Here is a 23,900-nt window from a genome sequence, read left to right as displayed (position 1 = left end):
CCAATTTTCTCAGAGTAGGCTAAGCCAATATTATATTTTATTTTATTTTATTTGACCCACATAAAAAAAAAGGATTTACAATGTTTTTAAAAATGTAAAGATCAATGAAGAAACACTTGATTTCCATCTTTAAAAATTGACTTTAATATTTCATCCAAAATATAAAGACATGAAAATGTGCTGCTTAGTAGAAGAAACCCTGAATCTCCATCGAGAACTTTACCTTGACTGTATATGACTCATGTGTTCTGACGCAGTGAATGGATGTTCTTCAGGTGCTTTCTGAGTGAAGGATGAGCGATCTGCAGAAACACGCAGCATGTTTGAGTCTCTCAGTAACCAGTGCGCTTGTTTCTCCGTTCAGCAATATTTCCATGCGGGTGGAAACGGTCTGAAGAAAACCTTCCTGGAGAAGAGCACCGATCTCAAGTCCTTGAAATACGCCCTCAGCCTTTACACTCAACCCACAGATGCCTTGATCAAGAAATATATATGCACCCAAACCTCTCAAGGTAAGAGCGTGTTTGTGCTTCTGGAGGAGCCGATCGTACATCTCGCTGTCAGGAGAGAGAGAGACAGAGAGAGATACTTTCAGACAGTTCTGCTCGCTTGATTTGTTCAGAATGCAGTTTTAAAGTAGTATGCAGTGTGTATACTTATGTAATATGCATGTTTTTTGTATGCATGAATGATCTGCTACATTTATCAAAACATGTCGTGGCTCTGGTCTAAAACATACTGTAGTGTGCTGCCTACTTAGACAACATTAGACATACATTACCATCATTCTCATTCCTTCTCTTGGCCAAAGAAGTCAATTCCAGAATGCATTCTGACAAACACAGTGCTCACTTAAAGAGGTCATCATTGACCGTCATGTATGAGTTTCTACTGTTGAACACAGAAGATATGAAGAATGTTTGAAATCAAACACTTTCACCAACATTCTTTAAAATAACTTCTTTTATATTCAACAGAAGCAAGAAACCCATACAGGTATTATCTAATACTCTATATATAATATGATAAAACTGCTGTATTTTATTTATGTAAACATTAACCTTATTTTAATTTTACTTTTTTTGTGTGTGTGAAAACATCTTTCTATTATTTTTTATATTTCTATTGATCTTTATTTTATATAATTTTTAGTAATTATGTTGCTGATTTATTCATTTTTATCTGTTTTGTATTTTTATTTTTATTTAACTATCATTTATTTTCTATTGTAATTTATAATTATTTCAGTTTTACTTTTTGTAATTTTATTACTTAATCTTTTTTTCAGTTAGTTGCCAAGGCAATATTTCTAATATTCATTTAGTTTTTTTTTTCCAAGTTTTAGGTTTTTCGTCTAATATTAAAAGTTTATTTTATTTTGATTTCAAATAAAGAAATGTTTAATAATTTTAAGTTAACAGCAACACTGAAGGCAATTGCTAAGACAGTAAACAGCAGGTTTTGGAACAGAGCCACCGTATCCCACAATGCAATGTTTGCTTGAATTGACTTTCCATCATGACCAGTGAACCAGAAGCGATATTTCTTCTTAACTCATTATTTTATTGGTCTGCCAACAGACAGTAAGTGTGGCAAACTATTTATTTTGAAGATAGTAAATGAACTTCACTTGTCCAACTTAAGTTAAACATGCAACTAAATGAGGTCATGTGACAACCATACTACTATTTGAAATGTTTATAGTTTGGAGACAGTGATTTTTAATAGCATACAGTATATATTGTGCAGTACTCTCTCTCTCTCTCTCCTAAGGCCAAAGGCTGCAAACAGAATATGATTTCTAATGTGTTGAGTTGAGGATGTGTTTCCTTCCCCGTGCATGTTTGTAATTCATCAAACTTCATGTTTAGAGTTATTCATCACTGCAGTTCTGGGGTTTTCTGTCGGAGCAGGTGATGGATTTCTTGGATATCTAGGCTCTTTTGGTTCAGATGGAGAATCTCTAGGGATTTTACACAGCGGACACGTCACACACATTCATGTTTTTAATGCACTTTCAGGAAAGGTGTCTTTAAACTGAGCTAAAACTGAATCGAACAGCATTATACACTGGCAGTCAAATATTTTGAATAATTATGATCTTTAATGTTTTTGAAAGAAGTCCCTTAAGCATTTATTTGATAAAAAATACAATAAATTAAAAAATACTTGCTAGCACATTGCTAATAATAATCAGAAATGTTTTTTGAGCAGCAAATCAGCATATTAGAATGATTTCTGAAGGATCATGTGTCGGGTTTTGGAACACAGACATAAATTACATTTGAACAGATATTCACATAGAAAAGTTATTTTGAACTGAAAAAAAAATTTTTTTTTTTTTACTGTATATTTGTTTAAATAAATGCAGCCTTGGTGAGCAAAAGAGACTTATATAAAAAAGATGAACAAAGTGTACGTGTGTGTGTGTGTGTGTGTGTGTGTGTGTGTTCACCTGTTACTAAGATACCTTACCCACAATCTTCAGTTGTAAATACATTTGTGTGCATCTTCCTAGATATGTTGCCCTGCATTTCAATCAGATGATGATGATATGAAGTAATAATGATGTGCAAACCCACTGAGAAATACAAAGCAGCTTATTTCGCCTCGATTTAAATGTGTTCATCAGAAGTCTTGGTCTATAGCTATGCAGGAATATCAACACAACTTAATAAGCACTTGCATAGTTTGCTGTGACCTCTGACTCCTTCAGACAAGTTCTGGAAGTAATGAAAGGAAAATCTCCTGCAGCTCATGATCTGATATCTGACTGCAGTAAATCTCACTCGTTCTTTCTGGACTCACTTTAAATTCCCTCCAGAGACGGCTTTATTTTCTTTGTCTGTGAAAAGGCTTGTGTGAATGTGTCCTGTGGGTCTGAGAGACGGACGAGAGCCTGTCAGTGGAGTTCAGAGTCCACCTGAATGATTCTGGACTGCAGTTTTTCAGTCTGATCGTCTACAGCGGAGAGGAGAGATTGGTTTTGATTTTAGTGATCATATCATACTTTTTTTTATTACGATTACTTTTTCTCCTTGAGGTCATTTATAATAAGTTTTATGGAGCTGAATCACGTTGTAAAAGATTTATAATTCAATAGAGAAAGTCCTGAAAGTCTTAGAAGATCAATGAAAATTCGATTCTTCATGATATGAACCCTTTAAAAAAAACTTTTGGGTGATTACAGCATTTTTCAGACTTCATAATTTGTAGCATTATTGTAAACCTTTTTTGTTGTTGTTGTATTTTTGTATATAAAATTGCTTATTTCATATATTTTTGTGGGGTTTTTTTTGTACTTACAGTGGTGTGAAAAAGTGTTGGCCCCCTTCCTGATTTTTTATTTTTTTGCATTTTTGTCATACTTTAATGTTTCAGATCATCAAACTAATTTAAGTATTAATCAAAGATAACAAGTAAACACAACATGCAGTTTTTTAATGAAGGTTTTTATTATGAAGGGAAAACAAAATCCAAACCCACATGGCCCTGTGTGAAAAAGTGCTTGCCCCCTAAACCTAATAACTGGTTGGGCCACCCTTAGCAGCAATCTCAATAGGATTCAGGTCAGGACTTTGACTAGGCCACTCCAACGTCTTCATTTTGTCTTTCTTCAGCCATTCAGAGGTGGATTTGCTGGTGTGTTTTGGATCATTGTCCTGCTGCAGAACCCAAGTTCGCTTCAGCTTGAGGTCAGGAACAGATGGCCGGACATTGTCCTTCAGGATTTTTTGGTAGACAGCTGAATTCATGGTTCATTTATCACAGCAAGTCTTCCAGGTCCTGAAGCAGCAAAACAGCCCCAGACCATCACACTACCACCACCATATTTTACTGTTGCTATGATGTTCTTTTTCTGAAATGCTGTGTTACTTTTACGCCAGATGTAATGGGACACGCACTTTCCAAAAAGTTCAACTTTTGTCTCGTCAGTCCACAGAGTATTTTCCCAAAAGTCTTGGGGATCATCAAGATGTTTTCTGGCAAAACTGAGACGAGCCTTTATGTTCTTTTTGCTCAGCAGCGGTTTTCGTCTTGGAGCTCTGCCATGCAGGCCATTTTTGCCCAGTCTCTTTCTTATGCTGGAGTCATGAACACTGACCTTAACTGAGGCAAGTGAGGCCTGCAGTTCTTTAGATGTTGTTGCGGGGTCTTTTGTGACCTCTTGGATGAGTCGTCGCTGTGCTCTTGGGGTAATTTTGGTCGGCCGGCCACTCCTGGGAAGGTTCACCACTGTTCCATGTTTTCTCCGTTTGTGGATAATGGCTCTCACTGTGGTTCGCTGGAGTCCCAAAACTTTCGAAATGGCTTTATAACCTTTTCCAGACTGATAGATCTCAATTACTTTCTTTCTCATTTGTTCCTGAATTTCTTTGGATCTCAACATGATTTATAGCTTTTGAGGATCTTTTGGTCTACTTCACTTTATGAGGCAGGTCCTATTTAAGTGGGGGGGGGGGGGTTGGCAAACACGTTTTCACACAGGGCCATGTGGGTTTGGATTTTGTTTTCCCTTCATAAAAAAAACCTTCATTTAAAAACTGCATGTTGTGCTTACTTGTGTTATCTTTGATTAATATTTAAATTTGTTTGATGATCTGTAAACATTAAAGTGTGACAAACATGCAATAAAAATAAAAAATCAGGAAGGGGGCCAACACTTTTTCACACCACTGTATATTGACATCTGTGAGAAGTGGGAAATGGATTCATAGAATAGAATAAATAAACAATGTTATATAAAAAGTATTTTTTATTATACATGTACATATAACAATATATGCATATTGCACACTGCATAATATATTGAATATTGTTGAGTATAATAATAATAATAATTATTATTATTATGTGTGCTTATTACTAGTTAACAATGTTTTTCCTTGCAGCTAATGTTCTAAATTGAATTTACCATCTCGGTTTATTCTTTATTATTATACCTTAATAAATATGGTTGGTTATGGTAGTTACTATCAATTGTATAGTGAATTATTGTTGGATTGGAAAGAAGTAAAGTGATCAAGCAAATTTAGGCTATTTATATAATATATATAATAATATAACAATTTCAAATAAATTTAATTAAATTGATTAATATTATTATATTATAATATTTAGCAATTATTTTCCTTCCAATGTTCTAAAGTTCATTCACCACCTGTTGATTTACTAATAATTTAATATTTATCATTAATTGCAATTGCAACAGCTTGATTAGTGTTTATTAGCATTATTGTTTAAGTTTGTTTGCATTTCCAGCCTGGAAAATAAATCGACAGACTCTTTGGGCATCTGCCACAGAAAGTCTTTGTGAAAGCTGGCGTTTGTTACGAGGTCAGAGAGCAAATGAAAGCAGAGAGGAGGTTAATCCAATCGTGATTGATTGTTGATGTCTGCTGTGGACGCTGTAGGTCGTTTAGCTGACACTCTTCAGTTAATTTGGTTAAACGTGGCCTTGACAGTTTCCCTGTTTGCTGCAAACCTTGCGGGGGAAATGCAAAGATACAAAACACAGCGTTCACTCCTCCATTATTCTCCCATTCGGAGCGATCTGTCTGGATGTACTCCAGAGAGGACAGAGTTTAATTCTTCCAAAAATATAGTCTAAACCAACAAGCATCCCGAAATCCATTAGACTAGAGTTATGGGATTGTGAATTCTGGGGTTTGACAGTCTACAGCTATTAAATATGATTCGAGGGGAAATAAATCTCTCTCAGGTTAGATTATATTGACTTTTCCTAAAGATAGAAATGATTTTAATCTTTTTTTTTTTTTTTACAGCCTTAAAGCATCTGCAGCTCTCCAACTTTCTCTCTAATAATGTTAAACAACTTTATTAGCTTTATTGACTTTAATTTCCAATTTTCAGGTAACTTCCAATTGAGGCACAAACTAATTGCTATTTAACACCAGTTTTGTTTTTTGTGCTTCTCTTATGTGTAGTATAAGGTGGTTTATTGTTGTATCAGAAAGAAGTAATATACAGAAGTGAGAAATACAAGTGTGTGTGTGTGTGCGTGTGTGTGTGTTGTTTTTTCTTTTTGTGTTTAATACTTAGCCTTTCTTTTCCTAGGAGAAAATGTTCTAGATTGCATATTTACCATCTGTTGATTTATTATTTTAATTTTTATTTATTATTTTAATTTGATAATTATTATAAAACAAATTCTGTGTGTTTGTTTATACTGTATGTTGGCTATTTATAATAGTAATAATTGTTATTATTGATATTATGTGTTTTGTTCATATTTATGTTTTTTAAGGTTATAAATAATTATTATATTGTTTATATGTATGTTTTCTTTCTTTTTGTAACGTGTGTGTGTGTGTCTGATGATTTATTATCTATATATAAGGTGGATGGATGGGTTGGTTGGTTGGTTGGTTGGTTGGTTGGTTGGTTGGTTGGTTGGTTGGTTGGTTGGTTGGTTGGTTGGTTGGTTGGTTGGTTGGTTGGTTGGTTGGTTGGTTGGTTGGTTGGATGGATGGATGGATGGATGGATGGATGGATGGATGGATGGATGGATGGATGGATGGATGGATGGATGGATGGATGGATGGATGGATGGATGGATGGATGGATGGATGGATGGATGGATGGATGGATGGATGGATGGATGGATGGATGGATGGATGGATGGATGGATGGATGGATGGATGGATGGATGGATGGATGGATGGATGGATGGAGGGAGGGAGGGAGGGAGGGAGGGAGGGAGGGATGGATGGATGGATGGATGGATGGATGGATGGATGGTTGGTTGGTTGGTTGGAGGGAGGGAGGGAGGGAGGGAGGGATGGATGGATGGTTGGTTGGTTGGTTGGTTGGTTGGTTGGTTGGTTGGTTGGTTGGTTGGTTGGTTGGTTGGAGGGATGGATGGATGGTTGGTTGGTTGGTTGGTTGGTTGGTTGGAGGGATGGATGGATGGTTGGTTGGTTGGTTGGTTGGTTGGTTGGTTGGTTGGTTGGAGGGATGGATGGATGGATGGTTGGTTGGTTGGTTGGTTGGTTGGTTGGAGGGATGGATGGATGGTTGGTTGGTTGGTTGGTTGGTTGGTTGGTTGGAGGGATGGATGGATGGTTGGTTGGTTGGTTATAAATTATTATAATTTTTTTTTTTTATTTGTGTGTGTGTTTATATGTTGGTTTATTTGTCTTGGCAGATAATGTTCTACAACATAATTAATCACAACAGTCTCATATGTCAAGCTGAAGCACATTTCATTAATCACTCTATGGTTTTATTGTGTATTCAGTTAGTGTAGTGTGTGTGTTCAGTGTGTAACGCATGCTCTTATCTGACATACTGTATGATGTTCATGTGTCTCAAAACTGATTCCAGGTCAGTCCACGTCTGGATCCATCGGGGAGGTCGCCATCCAGGTGGACCTGATCTCACACCCCGGCACTGGAGAGCACAAAGTCAGCGTCAAAGGTAACATACACACACACACACAGCGCTTAATTCATGATTAAGACACTCTGAAGTCTAAATTACTCAAATTAGCGTGTTTCTCTTTGCCACAGACACTGTATTATTTTAATCAGTTTGTGTAATTTCACTAATAAAGCGTTTGCTGCTGCTCTAATTAGCAGAATGAAAGTTTCCTGTAATGGCTCTCATCTGGCCGCTTTATCAAGAGCTCAGGATCTGTTAATGAGCTCCGTCTCTATAGGAGACACGAAACCTGGACTGCAGAGAGACACCTGCACAACAAACCCAATTAATGACCGCAAACACTGCTTAATAATATGAAAAATCATTAAAAAAAAAAAAAACTAAATTGCACTTTCTAATCAAAATAAATATGAGTGACATTGTGTTATTATGGATTTATGCCATTGAGGAAAACTACAAAACATACATTATAATATTCCTAATTAACTTCTTTCATGATTTATTGTTGTTAATACATTTGTAGGCCGTTTACTGCTGGAGATCACCTTGGTGCATTAATAGAAAATTAAAAGAGCATATTTGCCTCGTCCAATCAGCGGTAATTATGTTTTATAATACAGCTTGTGATCTAGTTTACTACACTGTAAAAATAATAATTGAAGTTGTAAATAAAGTTATAATGTAAATGTAATATGTAAATAATGTTTCAGTCTTTATTATGGAAGCTTGTTGCTGCAAAGAAATAAAAAATATAAAGGTAATTGTAATATTTTATATCACAATTAAAAAATATATATATTTTACAATTTGGAGTTCATATTTCACAATTCAACATTTTTATCACAATTCAGATTTTTTTTTTATCACAACTATGACTTTTTTCAGAATTGTGAGGTATATACTCAATTGTGAGATATAAATGCACATTTGTGAGAAAAAAGTGAGAATTTAGAGTTTCTAACTTGCAATTCTGAGAAACAAATGTGATATATAAACATAGAAATTCAGAAATGTGAGGAAAAATTCTGAATTGTGAGATAAACTCAGAAAAAAAGTTGCTATTCTTAAATGTTTTTTATTCTGTGGCAGTAATAGAAATTATGTGGCTTCAAAAATTAAAAATTTCATGTTTAATTCAGTGTCTTACATGCTATTTCTTTGTAATTATTTTTTAAATTTACTAGCAATTTATAAGTGAAAATCAATCCTTTTTCTCCCCCAGTGTAAGCAGGTCTGAATATCTTCCTTGTGCCTGATCATGTGACTCTGTAGTGATAGCACGCAATCTAGAAGTCATATAATTAAACATGACTCTCTCGTGTTTGCTGATCTAACTCGGGAGCATCCTCTATGGAAGCAGAATAATGACAATAGTTTTTGAAACATAAAGCATGCTGAATTCCACAAATAAAAAAAAAAAAGATGCATTGCAAATAACTGCTTGCATTTAAATGCCTTGTATTTCCAGGGCTTGCATTTTTAGGTCCTGAAATTTAACATAGTTGTTTATTTAAGCTGTGAATATTTCAATTCAAAATATTTCACACACATTTTCATAATTAAAAATTCAATAATTCATATTCACCTTACAGAATTCCAAAATATCCAATCTGTTTAAAAATACGATGTATAATATTCGACAGGCAAATTTCGGTCATTTTATTTAACTTTCCAAATTCGCTGCCACAAATTCAGTGGTTAAAATTCGGCAGAAAATTCAGATAGCAGTAGAGCACCGATGCATGATCTCCAGCTGATGTCAGCCGCTCGCCAGCAGGTGGCGCAAGCTGCTGTTGATGAAGGCCACATGTGGATCATTTACAAAAACTGATTTGCAGAAACAGCATGCTTTGTTTCAAAAACTATTGTCATTATTCTGCTTCCATAATCCTCTTCCTCTGCAGTTGTGGGGGTGAACAATATCAACTGGCAGACGAACGCCATGTTTCGGCCCTTCGTGGAGATCAACGCCATCGGCCCACACCTGGCTGACAAGAAACGCAAGTTTAGCACCAAAACCAAGAATAACAACTGGTCTCCAAAATTCAACGAAGCATTCCAGTAGTGAGTATTCATTTCATATAGCAACTGAACCTGTCTATAGTTTATATTCATATCAGTTGTTGTGTACTTCAAGATATAAAAAGTACCATGTTTATGGAGATGGAACCATGCAATACCACGTTTTTTTGGGCTATTCACTCAAATATGATGCAAAAAGCACTGTCCGTGTTCAGTAACATGTAAACTTGATTTTTAATTTTTGAACATTTGCTCACCAAGGCTGCATTTATTTAATAACAAAATACAGTAAAATTTGTATATATTATTATAATTTAAAATAACTGTTTTCTGTATGAATATATTAAGAGTTAATTTGCAAAAACTCAATTTTTAACAATCTTCAAAAATCATGTTTTTTCTCCAATTTATCTCAATCAAACTGCAGTTGGGTTATTTTGATTAATTAAAAATAACAAAAAAATACAGCTAACTAACACAATAGAAACATAATAACATGATAAAAAACGTGATTTTTGACAACTTCAACTTTACGAACTCTTGATATGGTCAACTGTAATTTATTTCTGTGATTTTCAGCATCATTCCTCCAGTCTTCAGTGTCACATGATCTTCAGAAATCACTCTAATATACTGATTTACTGCTCAAGAGACATTTCTGATTATTATCAATGTTGAAAACAGTTGTGCTGCTTCATATTTTTTGCAGAAACCATCATGAATAAAAAAGAAAAGAACAGAATTGATTTGAAACGGAACATTATAAGTGTCTTTACTGTCACTTCTGATGAATTTAATGAGTCCTCGCTGAGTAAAAGCACTTTTGAATGGTAATGTATGTCAAGGTGTCACAGTATCATCACTGATACATTACACTATTGATTTATAAGAGTTGGATGTGAATCCCACAGGCTTATATATTACTGAAAATGACTATTAAATGGATAAAGAGTGGTGATTAGATACGTGATCACTATTATTCCCTCCGTAATCCCATTTCTCTGTCATCGTGCCCTCATTTCAAAAGTTTTACAGAAAGAAATGAATCATACTTTTGAAAGACCAATGTGAAACTCAGTAGCCTAATAAAAGATATTTTATTTTATATATTGAGCTCTTGGAACAGCAGAATGTATCTCACTTTATCTCCTATTATTGGACCCTTTTGCTCGTGAAATAAATGAATCATGTCTGACTGTAAATAGAGCATTCGACATCAGCGATTGTCTCGTCTGTTTCCTGGCTTTTCACAGCGGCGTTGACGGATCGCCTTTAAGCTGCACAAATGCACTTGAACAAGAGCACAGAAACCAAGCGTCCACGTGAAGATTTACTCCTGACAGTCTCATTTTAGGCTTGTGAAGGAAAAGATAATTGAGAAAGGCTTTCCAGAACAGTTGACTCCACAAAAAGACCAGCATTTGGTGTTTCAATGGCATTCAAAGCCAGCGAGTAAAATGTAATGGAAAACTCAATGACACACTGAATTAACCTCTCTCTTAGAGCGCACGTAAAATAGCATGAACTCAAAGCCCACCTTTGGATATTAAGGGCCTTTTAGCTTAATAAAGCCATTTTTGCGTGGAAACATAAAAGAGCTCCTGTGTGGCGCTTTTCACTCCGTCAATGCAATTTCTGTGTCGGACAAACATTAAGCTGACTGGGTTACAGAAACGCTGCTTTACAAACACATCTGATATATGCCTGTGGAAAAGATTTTACATTCATGCACTGGACAAACATCTTTGTGTATGTTGTGCTGGCTGATATGACAGTCGCCTCGGACTTTCTGAATGCAGAAAGCGTGAATGCATCATCGTGCAAAGGTTATGCGTGCCATTGTAGAGATGCTCTATTCACCGCCAGCCATGCAGTTGAATGAGAACTAGCAAAAGTGGTCAATAGAGTGGTTGCCATGATAAAATGAGTAATATTCAGTCAGCTTAACGTACAATAAAATACAGTAGCTTTTGAGGCTGATTTGACTGGAGTCTTCATATCTTGTAAAAACATACAAGTACCACTCGTGTTAAAACGCTTGGACATCCATGAGGTGAGACATTCTGGAGGGTTGCAATTGTATATTATGTACAAATATGTGGATTATTTGAACTTTTAAATGTATAAATTATACTTTAAGTGAATGGACTACTTGTGGCCTTTTGGTCTCTTTCTTCTGAAAACTTTCCGGTGTCATTATGCATATAATAAGAAAAATATCCATATTTAAAACTTTTATAAACCATAATAATTGTCGGCATAGCATATATTGTAATGTTTATTTGGGTTTAATATCTTGCTCCATAGAGTCCATTGTGCGTAGTTTTGTTTGTTTTTACAAACTAAAGGATTAGTTGAATTGCAATGAGTGTTAAACCTGGAACGTTTGTTTAATACGTAATCAAAAAGTCAAATTTGATGCGAATTAACATAAATGTTGTTGTGCCTTCTCCATCCAGCGTGCTGAGTAATGAACACGGCCCAGAGGCCTACGAGCTTCACATCTCCGTGAAGGACTACTGCTTCGCCCGAGAGGACCAAATCATCGGCTTGACGGTCCTGCAGCTCAGAGAACTGGCTGAGAAGGGCAGCCTGAACGCCTGCTATCCGCTCGCCAGGAGCGTAACCATGGACGAAACCGGCCTGACCATCCTGAGAATACTCTCGCAAAGGACCAACGACGAAGTGGCCAAAGAGTTCGTACGTCTCAAATCAGACACGCGGTCGGCCGAGGAAGTGTCGTAGAGAAGAGCGGTTGTGTTTGTTTTTGTGCATGTGTGTAAAACATCTGTTGGAATGTTCATTTTAAACTACAAGTACGTACAAAAGTGTTTACCTACCGTATGCTCTCTATCAAATATTATATTCTGCGAAGTTATGTTCAAGAGACAGTTTTGTATGACGATTAGTCTTTTTGAACAGATATCGTATTTGTTCAGATAAAGTGCCAAACCTGATGAGTTTAAAAAAATGCAAAAAAAAACAAAAAACAAAACAATAGACTAAATACAAATGCATATGAATTATTGGTGAAGTTGGTATCTTTCTAAATTTGCTCAATTATTTTGTCTGGTGTATATCATCCCTTTTTAAGTGTGTATCAGGTTTGTTTGTCTTCATTCCCGCACCGTTTTTGTTCGTTCGTTTGTTTTTTTCCGTTTTTAACACACGGCACTGGTGGTGCATGTCTCGTTTTCTTGGTGACGTCTCTCTCCCATGTGTTCACAGTGACTGTGGGCATCGGCTCGGACCCAACGTTTTGTATTCGAGTCCACTTTAAAAAGAGACCATTTTTTTAAATGGCGATGACTGCTACGAATCTCTTCATAAGTGTTTGTAATTTTATAGTCGTTGAAAACAATGAAAACCACCTCGAGTGCTGCCAGTCCAGGCAGGAGGGGTGGGAGGTTCTTTGCGTTTGTTTTAGTTGCTTTACGTTTCCTTTTTTACCATAGGCTTTCAGCCTTTCTGAATTATCACTGTGAACATGGGCTGTGAAAGGCAAGCTTACATCACATTTGTTGACTGTTTGATATCATCTTTTTATTTTTTCAAACAACTTTGATTCTTAAAAAAAGAATACAAACTGCCAAAGTTATATGAAAATGTTCATACAAAAGCAATCCATGATCTGTATGGAAATCAGTATATACTATGTACACCTGCTACATACTGTACATTATGTTTCTAGTATTGCTGAATCAGTTCTGATTGTCAATGGGCCGGTTTTGAGTTTATTTCGGGATGATTTCTGTGGAGTTGTTTTATCTGGTATGAACGTGGTAAATATTGCTTCACAGAAGAGTCACATCGATCGCCGTCATCTCATTTATTTTTGTTTACAGAGGAAAAAGTTTAACATTTGGTATTTATGCAACATTCCTATGTATTGCACTGATGGCAAATTGTATGTCATGTAAATATATTTAGTGAGAAATTGTAATGAAGGTCTCGTTTGCATTTTTAAACTCTCTATCAGCATTGAACGATGGTTTATGATTAAACTTTCAGGCCTCACAGAGGAAGTCAAAGGGTTAATTTCACAAATACATGGCCAGGTCATCCCAAATTTAAAACAAGAAATTGCATCGACATTATTTTCATCACACTGACTGCCCGCCAAATTCTACATTTTTATCAACAATACAGGCAAACTACACATGCATACATTATATTATACTGTGTATATCTCAGAGGTATTTGCCTTTATTGAAAAAGACATGGTTACTACACTTTTACTATAATTCTATTCAATTCAAGTTTATTTGTATAGCGCTTTGTACGATACAAATCGTTGCAAAGCAGCTTCACAGGAAATTAAGTTTCTACATTATATTTATATAGAAACTTAATATGTGTCCCTGGAGCACAAAACCAGTCTTAAGTCGCTGGGGTATATTTGTAGCAATAGCCAACTATATATCGTATGGGTTAGTATGGGTCAAAATTATCAATTTTTCTTTTATGCCAAAAATCATTAGGATATTAAGTAAAGATCATGTTCCATGAAGATATTTAGTAAATTTCTTACTGATTAGTAATATGCATTAGATTAGTAATATGCATTGCTAAGAACTTCATTTGAACAACTTTAAAGGTGATTTTCTCAATATTTAGATTTTTTTGCTCCCTCAGATTCCAGATTTTCAAATAGTTGCATCTCAGACAAATATCGTCCAATCATAACAAGCCATACATCAATGGAACGCTCATTTAGCCAGCTTTCAGATGTTGTATAAATCTCAATTTCAAAAAATTTAAAAATGTGTGGTCCAGGGTCACATATATTTAACTTATGGCAAAATGTGGTAATTCTGTATATTGTCTGAGTGTTGGCATCCTCTGAGGTCCTCTATAATAAAACCATGGTTAATTTTCGTAAGGGATATGCAACTGGATGACAGTATTTGTTGTTGGCTTTGAAACAGTGACGGATCTCCTGACAGTATGTAGTAACAGGCTCTGGATGTGACTGGCACACATAAGATGACAGCACGCTTTGAGACGGGAGCGTTTGTCATGCTGCTGGTGAACAGGAAGCTGTTCACGGATCCAGAATGGCGCTCTGAGAGATAGGTCACGTGACGTCTTTGTGCTCTTTTGCACGCTAGCAGAGAGCAGGAGGGAAATACAATTTGCATTCAAAATAATCCATGTCGCACAACAGATGGTAAGACCACAGATACAAATACACAGATTCTGTATTGACGACTATTAGTAAGTTATTGACAATCAACGCCATATTGGAAAGGTCAAACTGACAGATGTGGCGCACTACAGACAGCAGCTGTTCCAAACATTTGGTGCGTCATTAACATCAGACAATTCGTCTTAATGCAGATTATATACCATTAAAGAGAAAATTGGTCAAATGTTCTTGCACTACATGACATTATCAGGGTGCAACATAATTGTTTTGCTGTTTTGATTGGCAGTCATACTATAGCTTCCATAATTTAATCAAGAATGCCAACAGCTTCCATAATATGTGACCCTGGACCACAAAACCTGTCATAAGGGTCCATTTTTTTATATAAATAAGCTTTCCATTGGTGTATGGTTTGTTAGGATAGGACAATATTTGTCTGAGATACAACTATTTGAAAATCTGGAATCTGAGGGAGCAAAAAAATCTAAATATTGAGAAAATCACCTTTAAAGTTGTTCAAATGAAGTTCTTAGCAATGCATATTACTAATCAAAAATGAAGTTTTTATATATTTACGGTAGGAAAGTTTCAAAATATCTTCATGGAACATGATCTTTCCTTACTAATGATTTTTGGCATAAAAGAAAAATCGATTCAATTTTGACCCATACAATGTATTGTTGGCTATTGCTACAAACATGCTACTTTTCATCTCATAAATACACTTTCAAAAATAGTGGATGAAAGCATCACCATCCAAATGGGCCATAGTGTTACCTTCACATATGTAGAGAACATTTGTAAGAAAGAAAAAAAACCTGATAGAAAACAGAAAAGGTCCTAGTTTCTGCCAAGACATCAGGTTTATGGATTTTAAAGAAAAAATCTAATTTGACAAGTGAATGTATTTTCTGTATTGAAGCATATGTTGGAATGCTTTTTAAAATTATATTAATATTTTTCAAATATATTTTCAAAAATATGCAAAAAATGAATATATTGGTAGAACATATTTTTCAATTTTTCAAGCCTAAAACACAATGGAGTGCAGGTATTTTGAAAACACCTTGAAAATTCCTTCATATTAACACAGTACATTGGGAAATGTTTTCTTTTCTTGCGTACCTGTTCAGTTTTATTGAGAGAAACCTCTAAGACAGGCCTGTATGCTTCTGCAATGCTGATTTTATAGAACTCATCATTCAGAGCTCAATGAATTATTGAGTCAGTATACATATTGACTGCAGCCTCAGACGCATGGGAAGCAGTTGCTATGGAAACGCTGTATCTCAGCATCCGAGTGCTTTGGGTGATGCTCTTCATGTCTTTGACCATAAAAACTGACATCTTAAAAACCGTAATCACCAAACCAGCAATCAGCCAATATTGCAGTTCCTGTGGGTCTATAGTAAAGCTCTGACCCGGTCATCAATCTCTCAGCGGTGGCTCAAAGGGAAACAGGCCTGTTTGAGAAGATTTAGAATAATGTTGAAGGCCTTTGCTGTATCTCTTACTAATGCAGCTGAATACCAACTCACTCTGTGTTTGTTTTTGCTAACCCACGGTTTTCCCCTTTGGCCTCGACTGCATCTCTCACCCACAGCAGATCAGATTTGACAAGATATTGTGTAATTTATAATAGCTACGAAGCTCATCCTGCCCATTCAGCGGTGTTTTATTAAATGTTAATTATTTTTTCTAACACATCCACTTAATTCAGTCTCATTGGGGAAGAAAAATTGTTTCCCTTAGAGACTTTTGCTAAGATCTCAATATGAACTCAAACATATTTCATCAAAATATGAAAAGATTTTACAAGAAGCATCTGTACTACAATAAAAGCGGAGTCCTAAGCTGTGCTCATATGACAAAATAAATCAAATAAATATTCAACCTTTATATACCAAAATGTATTTCAGGGGCAAAAAAGTACATTTCATATCTTACAGTAGCCTACAATTAGAATTCATTCATTACTTATTTTTATTTAAATACATTCACACGTTATAGACAAGAGAAAAAAAATCTAATTTGACAAGTGGATGTATTTTCTGGATTGAAATACTGTATATGGAGGGCAAAATATATTTTGGAATGGTTTTACAAATTATATTAATATTTTTATAATATATTTTCAAAAATGGAAAAGAAAATATATTGGTAGAACATATTTTTCTATAAATATATTTTGTAACATACTGTAGGTTTTTGCCATTTAAAAATATATTTGAAAATAGACTTTGCCATATGGGAAGGGAAGAATCTCTCAGGAAAAACCTTCTCTGCACACTTAAAATAAAGGTTCTTTATTACAGTCTATGGTTCCATTGCACAAAAAGGTTCTTTAAATTATGAAACATTCTTTAAAGGTCTTTTCACTGAAAGGTTCTTCGAGGAACCAAAATGGTGGTTATTGCAACATAAAAAAAAGAAAAGAAAATTTGGAACCTTTATTTTTTTAACCATTTAAAGTGGGGAATGAACAAGACTTTTAGAGCCCAAATCACCAAAACAAAATAAATATATTGCACTTGAAATTCCTCAACCAACTACTTTGTTCATATGGCAGTCAATTCTGAAAACTCTTCACAATATACACAGATGAATCCAACACTCCCTTCTGTCAAAAACAGCACATGCTGTGATTCATGAATCTGCTCAGAGCCGAGGACACACACGAGCAGGTGGAGATTGATTTTGCATATGCCCTTCAACTGTCTGCTTACGGCATATTATGAAAGATCTTGAAACGAGCGGATAGGATGACATGAGACCATGCAGACAGAGATAGACTCAAGATTCTCATAGCCTTTGAATGACACACTTATAACTTACACAGGTCCAGATAAACATTATATTGCTCAGAGTTTGCTCTCTAAAGCTCATGGCTTTTGCGTTTGTTTCAAATATCAATTTTGTTGCAATCATTTCTCCTAAAAGTTCTTAGAAGAAACAAATGGACATAATACAGGCAATAGTTAGACAATAGTATATATAGTGAGAGAATTATTGGAGAAACATCTGAGACAAAGTTAAAGGAATAGTTCACCCAAAAATTTAAATTTGTTGAATGTTAACTCACCCTCAGGCCATTAAAAATGTAGTTTGTTTCTTCATCAGATTTGGAGAAATGTATCATTGTGTCTCAGCAATGGATGCTCTGCAGTGAATGGGTGCCGTCAGAATGAGAGTCCAAACAGCTGATAAAAACATCACAATAATCCACACCCCTCCAGTCCATCAGTTAACATCTGGAGAAGACAAAAGCTGCGTGTTTGTAAGAAACAAACTTATCATTAAGATGTGTTAACTTCAAACTGTTGCTTCTGGCCAAAATCCAACTCTAAAATCCTTCCTCCAGAGATAAAATCCATCTCCTGTTTTCTCTCATCAAAGTCCAGGTTTGTAAACGGTGCTTGATCTGTGCAGATTTCTCTCCTGATTCAGACCACACCACTTTTTCACTGGAGGAAGCATTATTATTAGTGCTGTCAATCGATTCTAAAAAATTAACTAATTAATCACACATTTCTGAAATTAAATCACGATTAATCCCACCTAACATTAAACTTTTTAAATATACTTTATATTGCAATAATTTCACATTCAATTATTGTAGATACAACATAAAAACAAAAGACAGTATATTTTTAATATTTGCTTAATGGCATCTTTTTTTCATGACTGAAGTGCCTGTCTCACTGATACCAATACTGATGTGTCTATGAAACGGTTCTCTTTTTCCTAATATTTAACCATTGAATATAGGCATTAAAGGACCATGGTGCTACATAAATACAGACATACAACAATGAAGTAAAAAAACACTATAAACCTAGACACAACTAACCTTGCTTACTGAAGGCCCTGACTAAAACCCCACGGTATGCCACTGCTAGGTACTTTACTATATTGACTGGGTTAAACAGAATTACTAAAAAGAGACTAAAATCCAATTTTCATTGACTAAAAATAGACGAAAATAGTCATGATAATTCTGACTAAAATATGACTAAAATGCTCAGACTTTTAGGTGACTGAAACTTGACTAGACTAAAAAGAGTATGAACGTGACTAAAACTAATAAAAACTAAAATGACATCTTCACACAAAGACTAGACTAAAACTAAAATTAAAACAGGCCGCCAAAAACAACACTAGTGTACACAAACCTCCAACACACATTTCTGTTCAAACAACTTGTAAAAGTGCATGTCGCATCCAATGACCCCTTTAAGTTGGAGAGTGCGTCTTAACGTTGTTAAACTGGAAAAATAATCACCTGATTTTGACACCACTAGTTATTATGGATTATGGACTAGTATTTTAGTTAAAAACATCTTGATGGATTTGTTTCTTACAAACAGGCAGCTTGTTAACTGATGGACTGGAGTGGTGTGGATTATTGTTATGTTTTTATCAGCTGTTTGGACTCTCATTCTGACGGCACCCATTCACTGCAGAGCATTCATTGCTGAGACACTGATGCAATGCTATACATTTCTCCAAATCCGATGAAGAAACAAACTCATCTTTTCTTTCCCATGAGGTGCGATAAAAACATTAATGTTGGCTTGCAAAAATACACAGCTCTCCTTCCAATGTTCATACTATTTTTTGGCTAAGGACAGAAGACTAAAGTGTGTTTTAAGTCTTCAGTGTTATTAAGGCTGAGCTGCTCTGGAGGCTTCCCTGTGCATCAGCCATTAGGACATTTGCCTCAGAAAACAGACACAATGCTGTCTAATTCAGGAAGCGTCTTGGGGAAGAAATGCTCCAGCGTCATTGGTCTCGCAGCGATTCTCAGACGGCTGTTTGTCCTTATTGGACATGTCTCGAGGAAGCGAGCTGTCCTGCTTCATCAAGCACAGAGAAACATACTGTACATACACAAGCAGCCAAAAGACATTAACCTTCAACCCGCATTCTCGCGCCAGCTCATAATAATCTGCTCATAAACACAAGGAGAAAAAGACAGAAAGAGATGCATTACCAAGAGTACAGAGACGACTTAATGTCGGTTGCGACCCGAAGCTCCCGTTCACATTACAGAAGTCTTTTAGCATCTGTTCAAATGACAAGGACTTCAAATGTCGTTTCGCTTTCATCTGTTCCGGGTGTGTCGACATTCATTTGACAGTTCAATGAGACGTGTTTGCGAACGCCACGCGACATATTTATGGATTGTAATAATTGCTTTCAAGGACAGGAACGGTCACACCTCTGAATATGTTTGAGTTTATCATTCCATCAGGAAATAAAGGTCTCATCTTCACAGAGGACATCATGACATGGTCACCACGTTCACACGGCAAAGTTTCAATAGTTACAAGTGCATTTACATGTACACACAGAGTGAATCTCCTAAATTAATGAAACATTGCCAGATTCACATTGCATCCAGCTGCCGCTGATCACAGGCCGACTGAAAGGAAACATACGTAACCGAGACGTTAATTTTACAAACAATTACAAAGAAATGGCAAGCAACACATTGAATTAAATAGGCCATTAATGTTTTAGTTATAACATAAAATTGTTAATGATCTGTAATAATAATAATAATAGTAAACGGTATTTTATTTTAGTTTGTTAGTCATTAGATTTACAAGAAAATTTTGCAGTTGTCAGCTGTAGTCTATGAAATATTACAACCACACATGCATAAAAATGCATGACAATAATACAATACAATAATGAGAATATAAACTATTATAAAAACATGCACATTAAAGGCAATACTGTACGTAAAGCACATTTGTTTGAGAAATTATGACCACTTTATTATTGTTAACCTCATTTAAATATTTTTTTTCTCATTAAAAATGAGTTTTTAATTATACATAATTTTATTAAAACTAAATATTGCATCTGAAAAGATGTAATCTGGATATTTATTAAAGAACAGATTTTTTTTTAATTCTCATTCTGATTTAATGACAATTTAAGGGGGAAACTGAGGGGAAATACTGTCATAAAAAAATCCTAACAATCGGATTCATTTTCTATCTTTCCCAATTTTGAGGTGTTCCTGTAGCTCAAGTGAGGCAACGCAAACGCACACCTATAGAGGTGCAAGTTGAAAAGAAAAAATATATGATCTAGTTGAAAGAGAACTGCACACTCACTTAAGCATAGGCTATTTATTGGAATAACTGAATAAAAGCCTATGCTTAAGTGTGTGCAGTTGTTATATTTCAACTAGTTCCTGTAGCTACACCTGCAACACCTAAGTCATGGGTTTGATTCTCATGAAATGCATGAACTGGTATAATCTTGAATGCATATCTTGAATGCAATGTATGTCGCTTTGGATAAAAGTGCCTGGCAAATACATGAGCATAAATGTTTAAAAATGTGCATGAAATATGGATATTTCTTTGTAATATTCCCTGTTTTACTGTATACTGGGTTCCCCTACTTGATATACTGGCTTTATAAGCAGACTGAATGAGATCATGTTTTCAGAGATCATCTTAAGCAGGGACGTGTGAAAGACGATAGAAGCTCCACAGGTTGCTAATCAATCAGGAAGAGCGCTAGAGGAATGACACAGATCCGCCTGTCCTCCTACTGGTCCAGTTCTCACAGCTGCTGCACGAGAGAGGAGAATTCGCCCCCTAAGAAGAGACCGTCGCAGTCATTTAAGAAATATGGATAAACTCCTCAATGTCGTCTAATAAAGGACGCCTCCACCTCCAGTCCCTCCCGACAGCAGGCTAAGCTTTGAAGGATCCGTCTGCCGACTGAAACACTTCAAAGCTTTGATGCTGCGCTGCAGACAGAATATTAAGTCATCACTATTACTGCTCATAGAGACCGGAGTTTCTCCAAGCACCACTCTGAATTTAAAATGCAAGTACTGAAATGATTTACTGAGATGTCACAGTATGCAGATTTTCTATATGCATGAAATGACTTGATTTCACAAAAGAATGATTCGTTTGTGAACCAGACATGACTCTGGACTGTTTGTCTGAGGCTCTGGATTAAATGTTGTAAATAATGTTCAGTTTCTTGCACAGACCGATCGTTTCTCTTCATAAGACCACAATATAACATCAGGAGCCAGGGGTATTAATTTTGTATTGCCATCTCGGAGTGATGGAAGCCATTGCATTTTATGAATCACCAGAGACCTCGCTTTCAGCTAAAAATCTTCTTTACTGTTCTACTGAAGAACAAACTCAACTGCATCTTGGATGGCCAGAACTATCCCTATTATACTATATACTACAAATGACCTGAATACTAAATGTCTTGAACTTCTAGTATGAAAAAAAATATTTGTTTCCCACTTGGTTAAAGGGATCATATCGAGAAAAAACTAATATTCCTTGAGATTTTGAACTTAAAAGTCTGATATACTATGAAAACTGCAGCTTTCAGAATTCAGACAGCCTACATCTATTGAAATTAAGCATTAAAATGAATCATCCTGAACTCCTACAATGTTCTGACATAAACTAGATACACATTTACAACGTTTGTTTTATATCCATTCACAGTGAAGTAAAGAGGAGAAAGTAGAATAGATGTTAGACTATTCTTCCACATGACATACAGTACAACTATCAACAAGCATAGAAACGAGCTTTTGCATTTGTATGCAAGTCATTAGATTCAGCCATCAGAAGTTACTTCTTAGACCATATTTGTTGTACAAGTGGCTGTCAAAAATTACAAATTTTTTATGTCAATGAAATTAATGTACTATATTTTAGTTAGATGTTTTTTTTATTTAATATTTTGTATTTTTAGGGGATTTTATGGTACTAAATTTTATTTATGCAGTAGTTGTGATCCATTTATTATCTTTTAGACACCCGTCGCAAATACTTTGAAGCATAGACTTAAGTTCGGTCTCTTTTTAAAGAAGACACTTTGCAGATTGTTTCTAAGTGAAAATGTTTTTAAAAAGTGAAATAAAATAAAAATATAGTTATATACGTTTGCTTATTGTTATGAAGAATTTTTCAAATTTTATATGAAATACAGTGGGTACGGAAAGTATTCAGACCCCCTTAAATTTTTCACTCTTTGTTATATTGCAGCCATTTGCTAAAATCATTTAAGTTCATTTTTTTTCCTCATTAATGTACACACAGCACCCCATATTGACAGAAAAACACAGAATTGTTGACATTTCTGCAGATTTATTAAAAAATAAAAACTTGAACTTGAAAATGAAGTTGTGTTCCAAATTTGAGGCTGATATCACAAAAATGAGCCTCCAGCAACATTTTGCTGGAACGTTTCCACTAGGATATGTGTTTCCATTTTTGTTTCCATTTGTTTCCACTTTTTTTGTGTGTGTGCACATGAAAAGTGCCAAGCCAAACTTTACCAAGTTTTTTCACCATTCTGATGAAGTTAAGAGAAAGAAACAAAAAACATTTCTCAAAATTTGCAGAGAAACGCACCAAGATATTGAATCATGAACGCAATATTGTTATTGAATTGATCCAACATATGTTTTTAAGTTGAAGGGAAAAATTATCTCATTAAGTGAACTTAACGAACTAACTATACAGTGAAAATGTTAAGTTGAATTAAAACAAAATCAGAAGCTCCAAGATGTGTCAACTTGAAAAAAAAAAATACTTGGAAACAACTAAACTGATATCATTTAAGATTTTGGTCACATTTGAAGGCTTGTGATTGTTATGATCCTGCACACATTCAGTCTCTTCCTGAATAATATTCACACGGTTCACAAAGTTTCTGGGATAAGCATTGAGCAACTCTGAGGGGAACAGCAAGTACAGCAATAATCAATACAGCTCTCTATAGGAGCTATACGTGCACAAACTCAAACATACAGCATTATTTTCAGATGTGTTATTTACAGAGTCTGTTTCTGGAGACACTAATGATACACTAATACATTACAGCTAATTATTTCTGTCAGGTTCACTCTAAGAAGGTCTTTCCTTTTCTATACTGGCTACAGGAGAAGTTTTACTTGGCCTTTTTGTGAGAAAAATATGTATATTTTACTATAAGAAGCCAGTGGAGAAACTCGATGACCCAACAACGTCCCGTAATGAGCTTCTATCGGGAGCTCATTATTTGACATAATACAGTTTGCTGTGGGATGCAAAAATGCTTCCGAAAAGTGTCTCCTGAAACAAACAAACAACAACAAACAAAAAAACTAGTAATCTGACATCTTTCTAAAGTTTCAGAAGAAATCTCACCAATGTGCTCAGATTTGCAAAGATACTAAATATATGCAATCAAAGGTTTAAGATCTTTAAACGCAAACATTTCTCATCAATTCATTTCATAGCTCTAACTCTATACTGTCTATTTGTATCTCTCC

At 35.3% G+C, this 23,900-nt stretch overlaps 1 protein-coding gene across 1 annotated transcript in view; it reads left to right on the top strand.

Moving 5' to 3' along the window:
• Positions 1-13,367, top strand: part of LOC306888170 (protein unc-13 homolog C-like) — a gene marked incomplete at its 5' end in the record, with an annotated part of 162,650 nt that extends 149,283 nt beyond the window's left edge. The window contains 4 exons of the mRNA XM_079446334.1: positions 365-512; positions 7,348-7,440; positions 9,309-9,468; positions 11,886-13,367. Of these exons, the coding sequence (XP_079302460.1) occupies positions 365-512; positions 7,348-7,440; positions 9,309-9,468; positions 11,886-12,171 (687 nt within the window). The 3' untranslated portion in view covers positions 12,172-13,367. The remainder of the gene's footprint in view (positions 1-364; positions 513-7,347; positions 7,441-9,308; positions 9,469-11,885) is intronic.
• Positions 13,368-23,900: the final 10,533 nt, after the last annotated feature.

The sequence above is a fragment of the Barbus barbus genome, assembly GCF_936440315.1.
Source record: "Barbus barbus genome assembly, chromosome: 22".
Lineage (NCBI taxonomy): Eukaryota > Metazoa > Chordata > Actinopteri > Cypriniformes > Cyprinidae > Barbus > Barbus barbus.
Note: the sequence above shows the minus strand (reverse complement) of the source record. Positions and strands in the feature narration are given on the sequence as shown.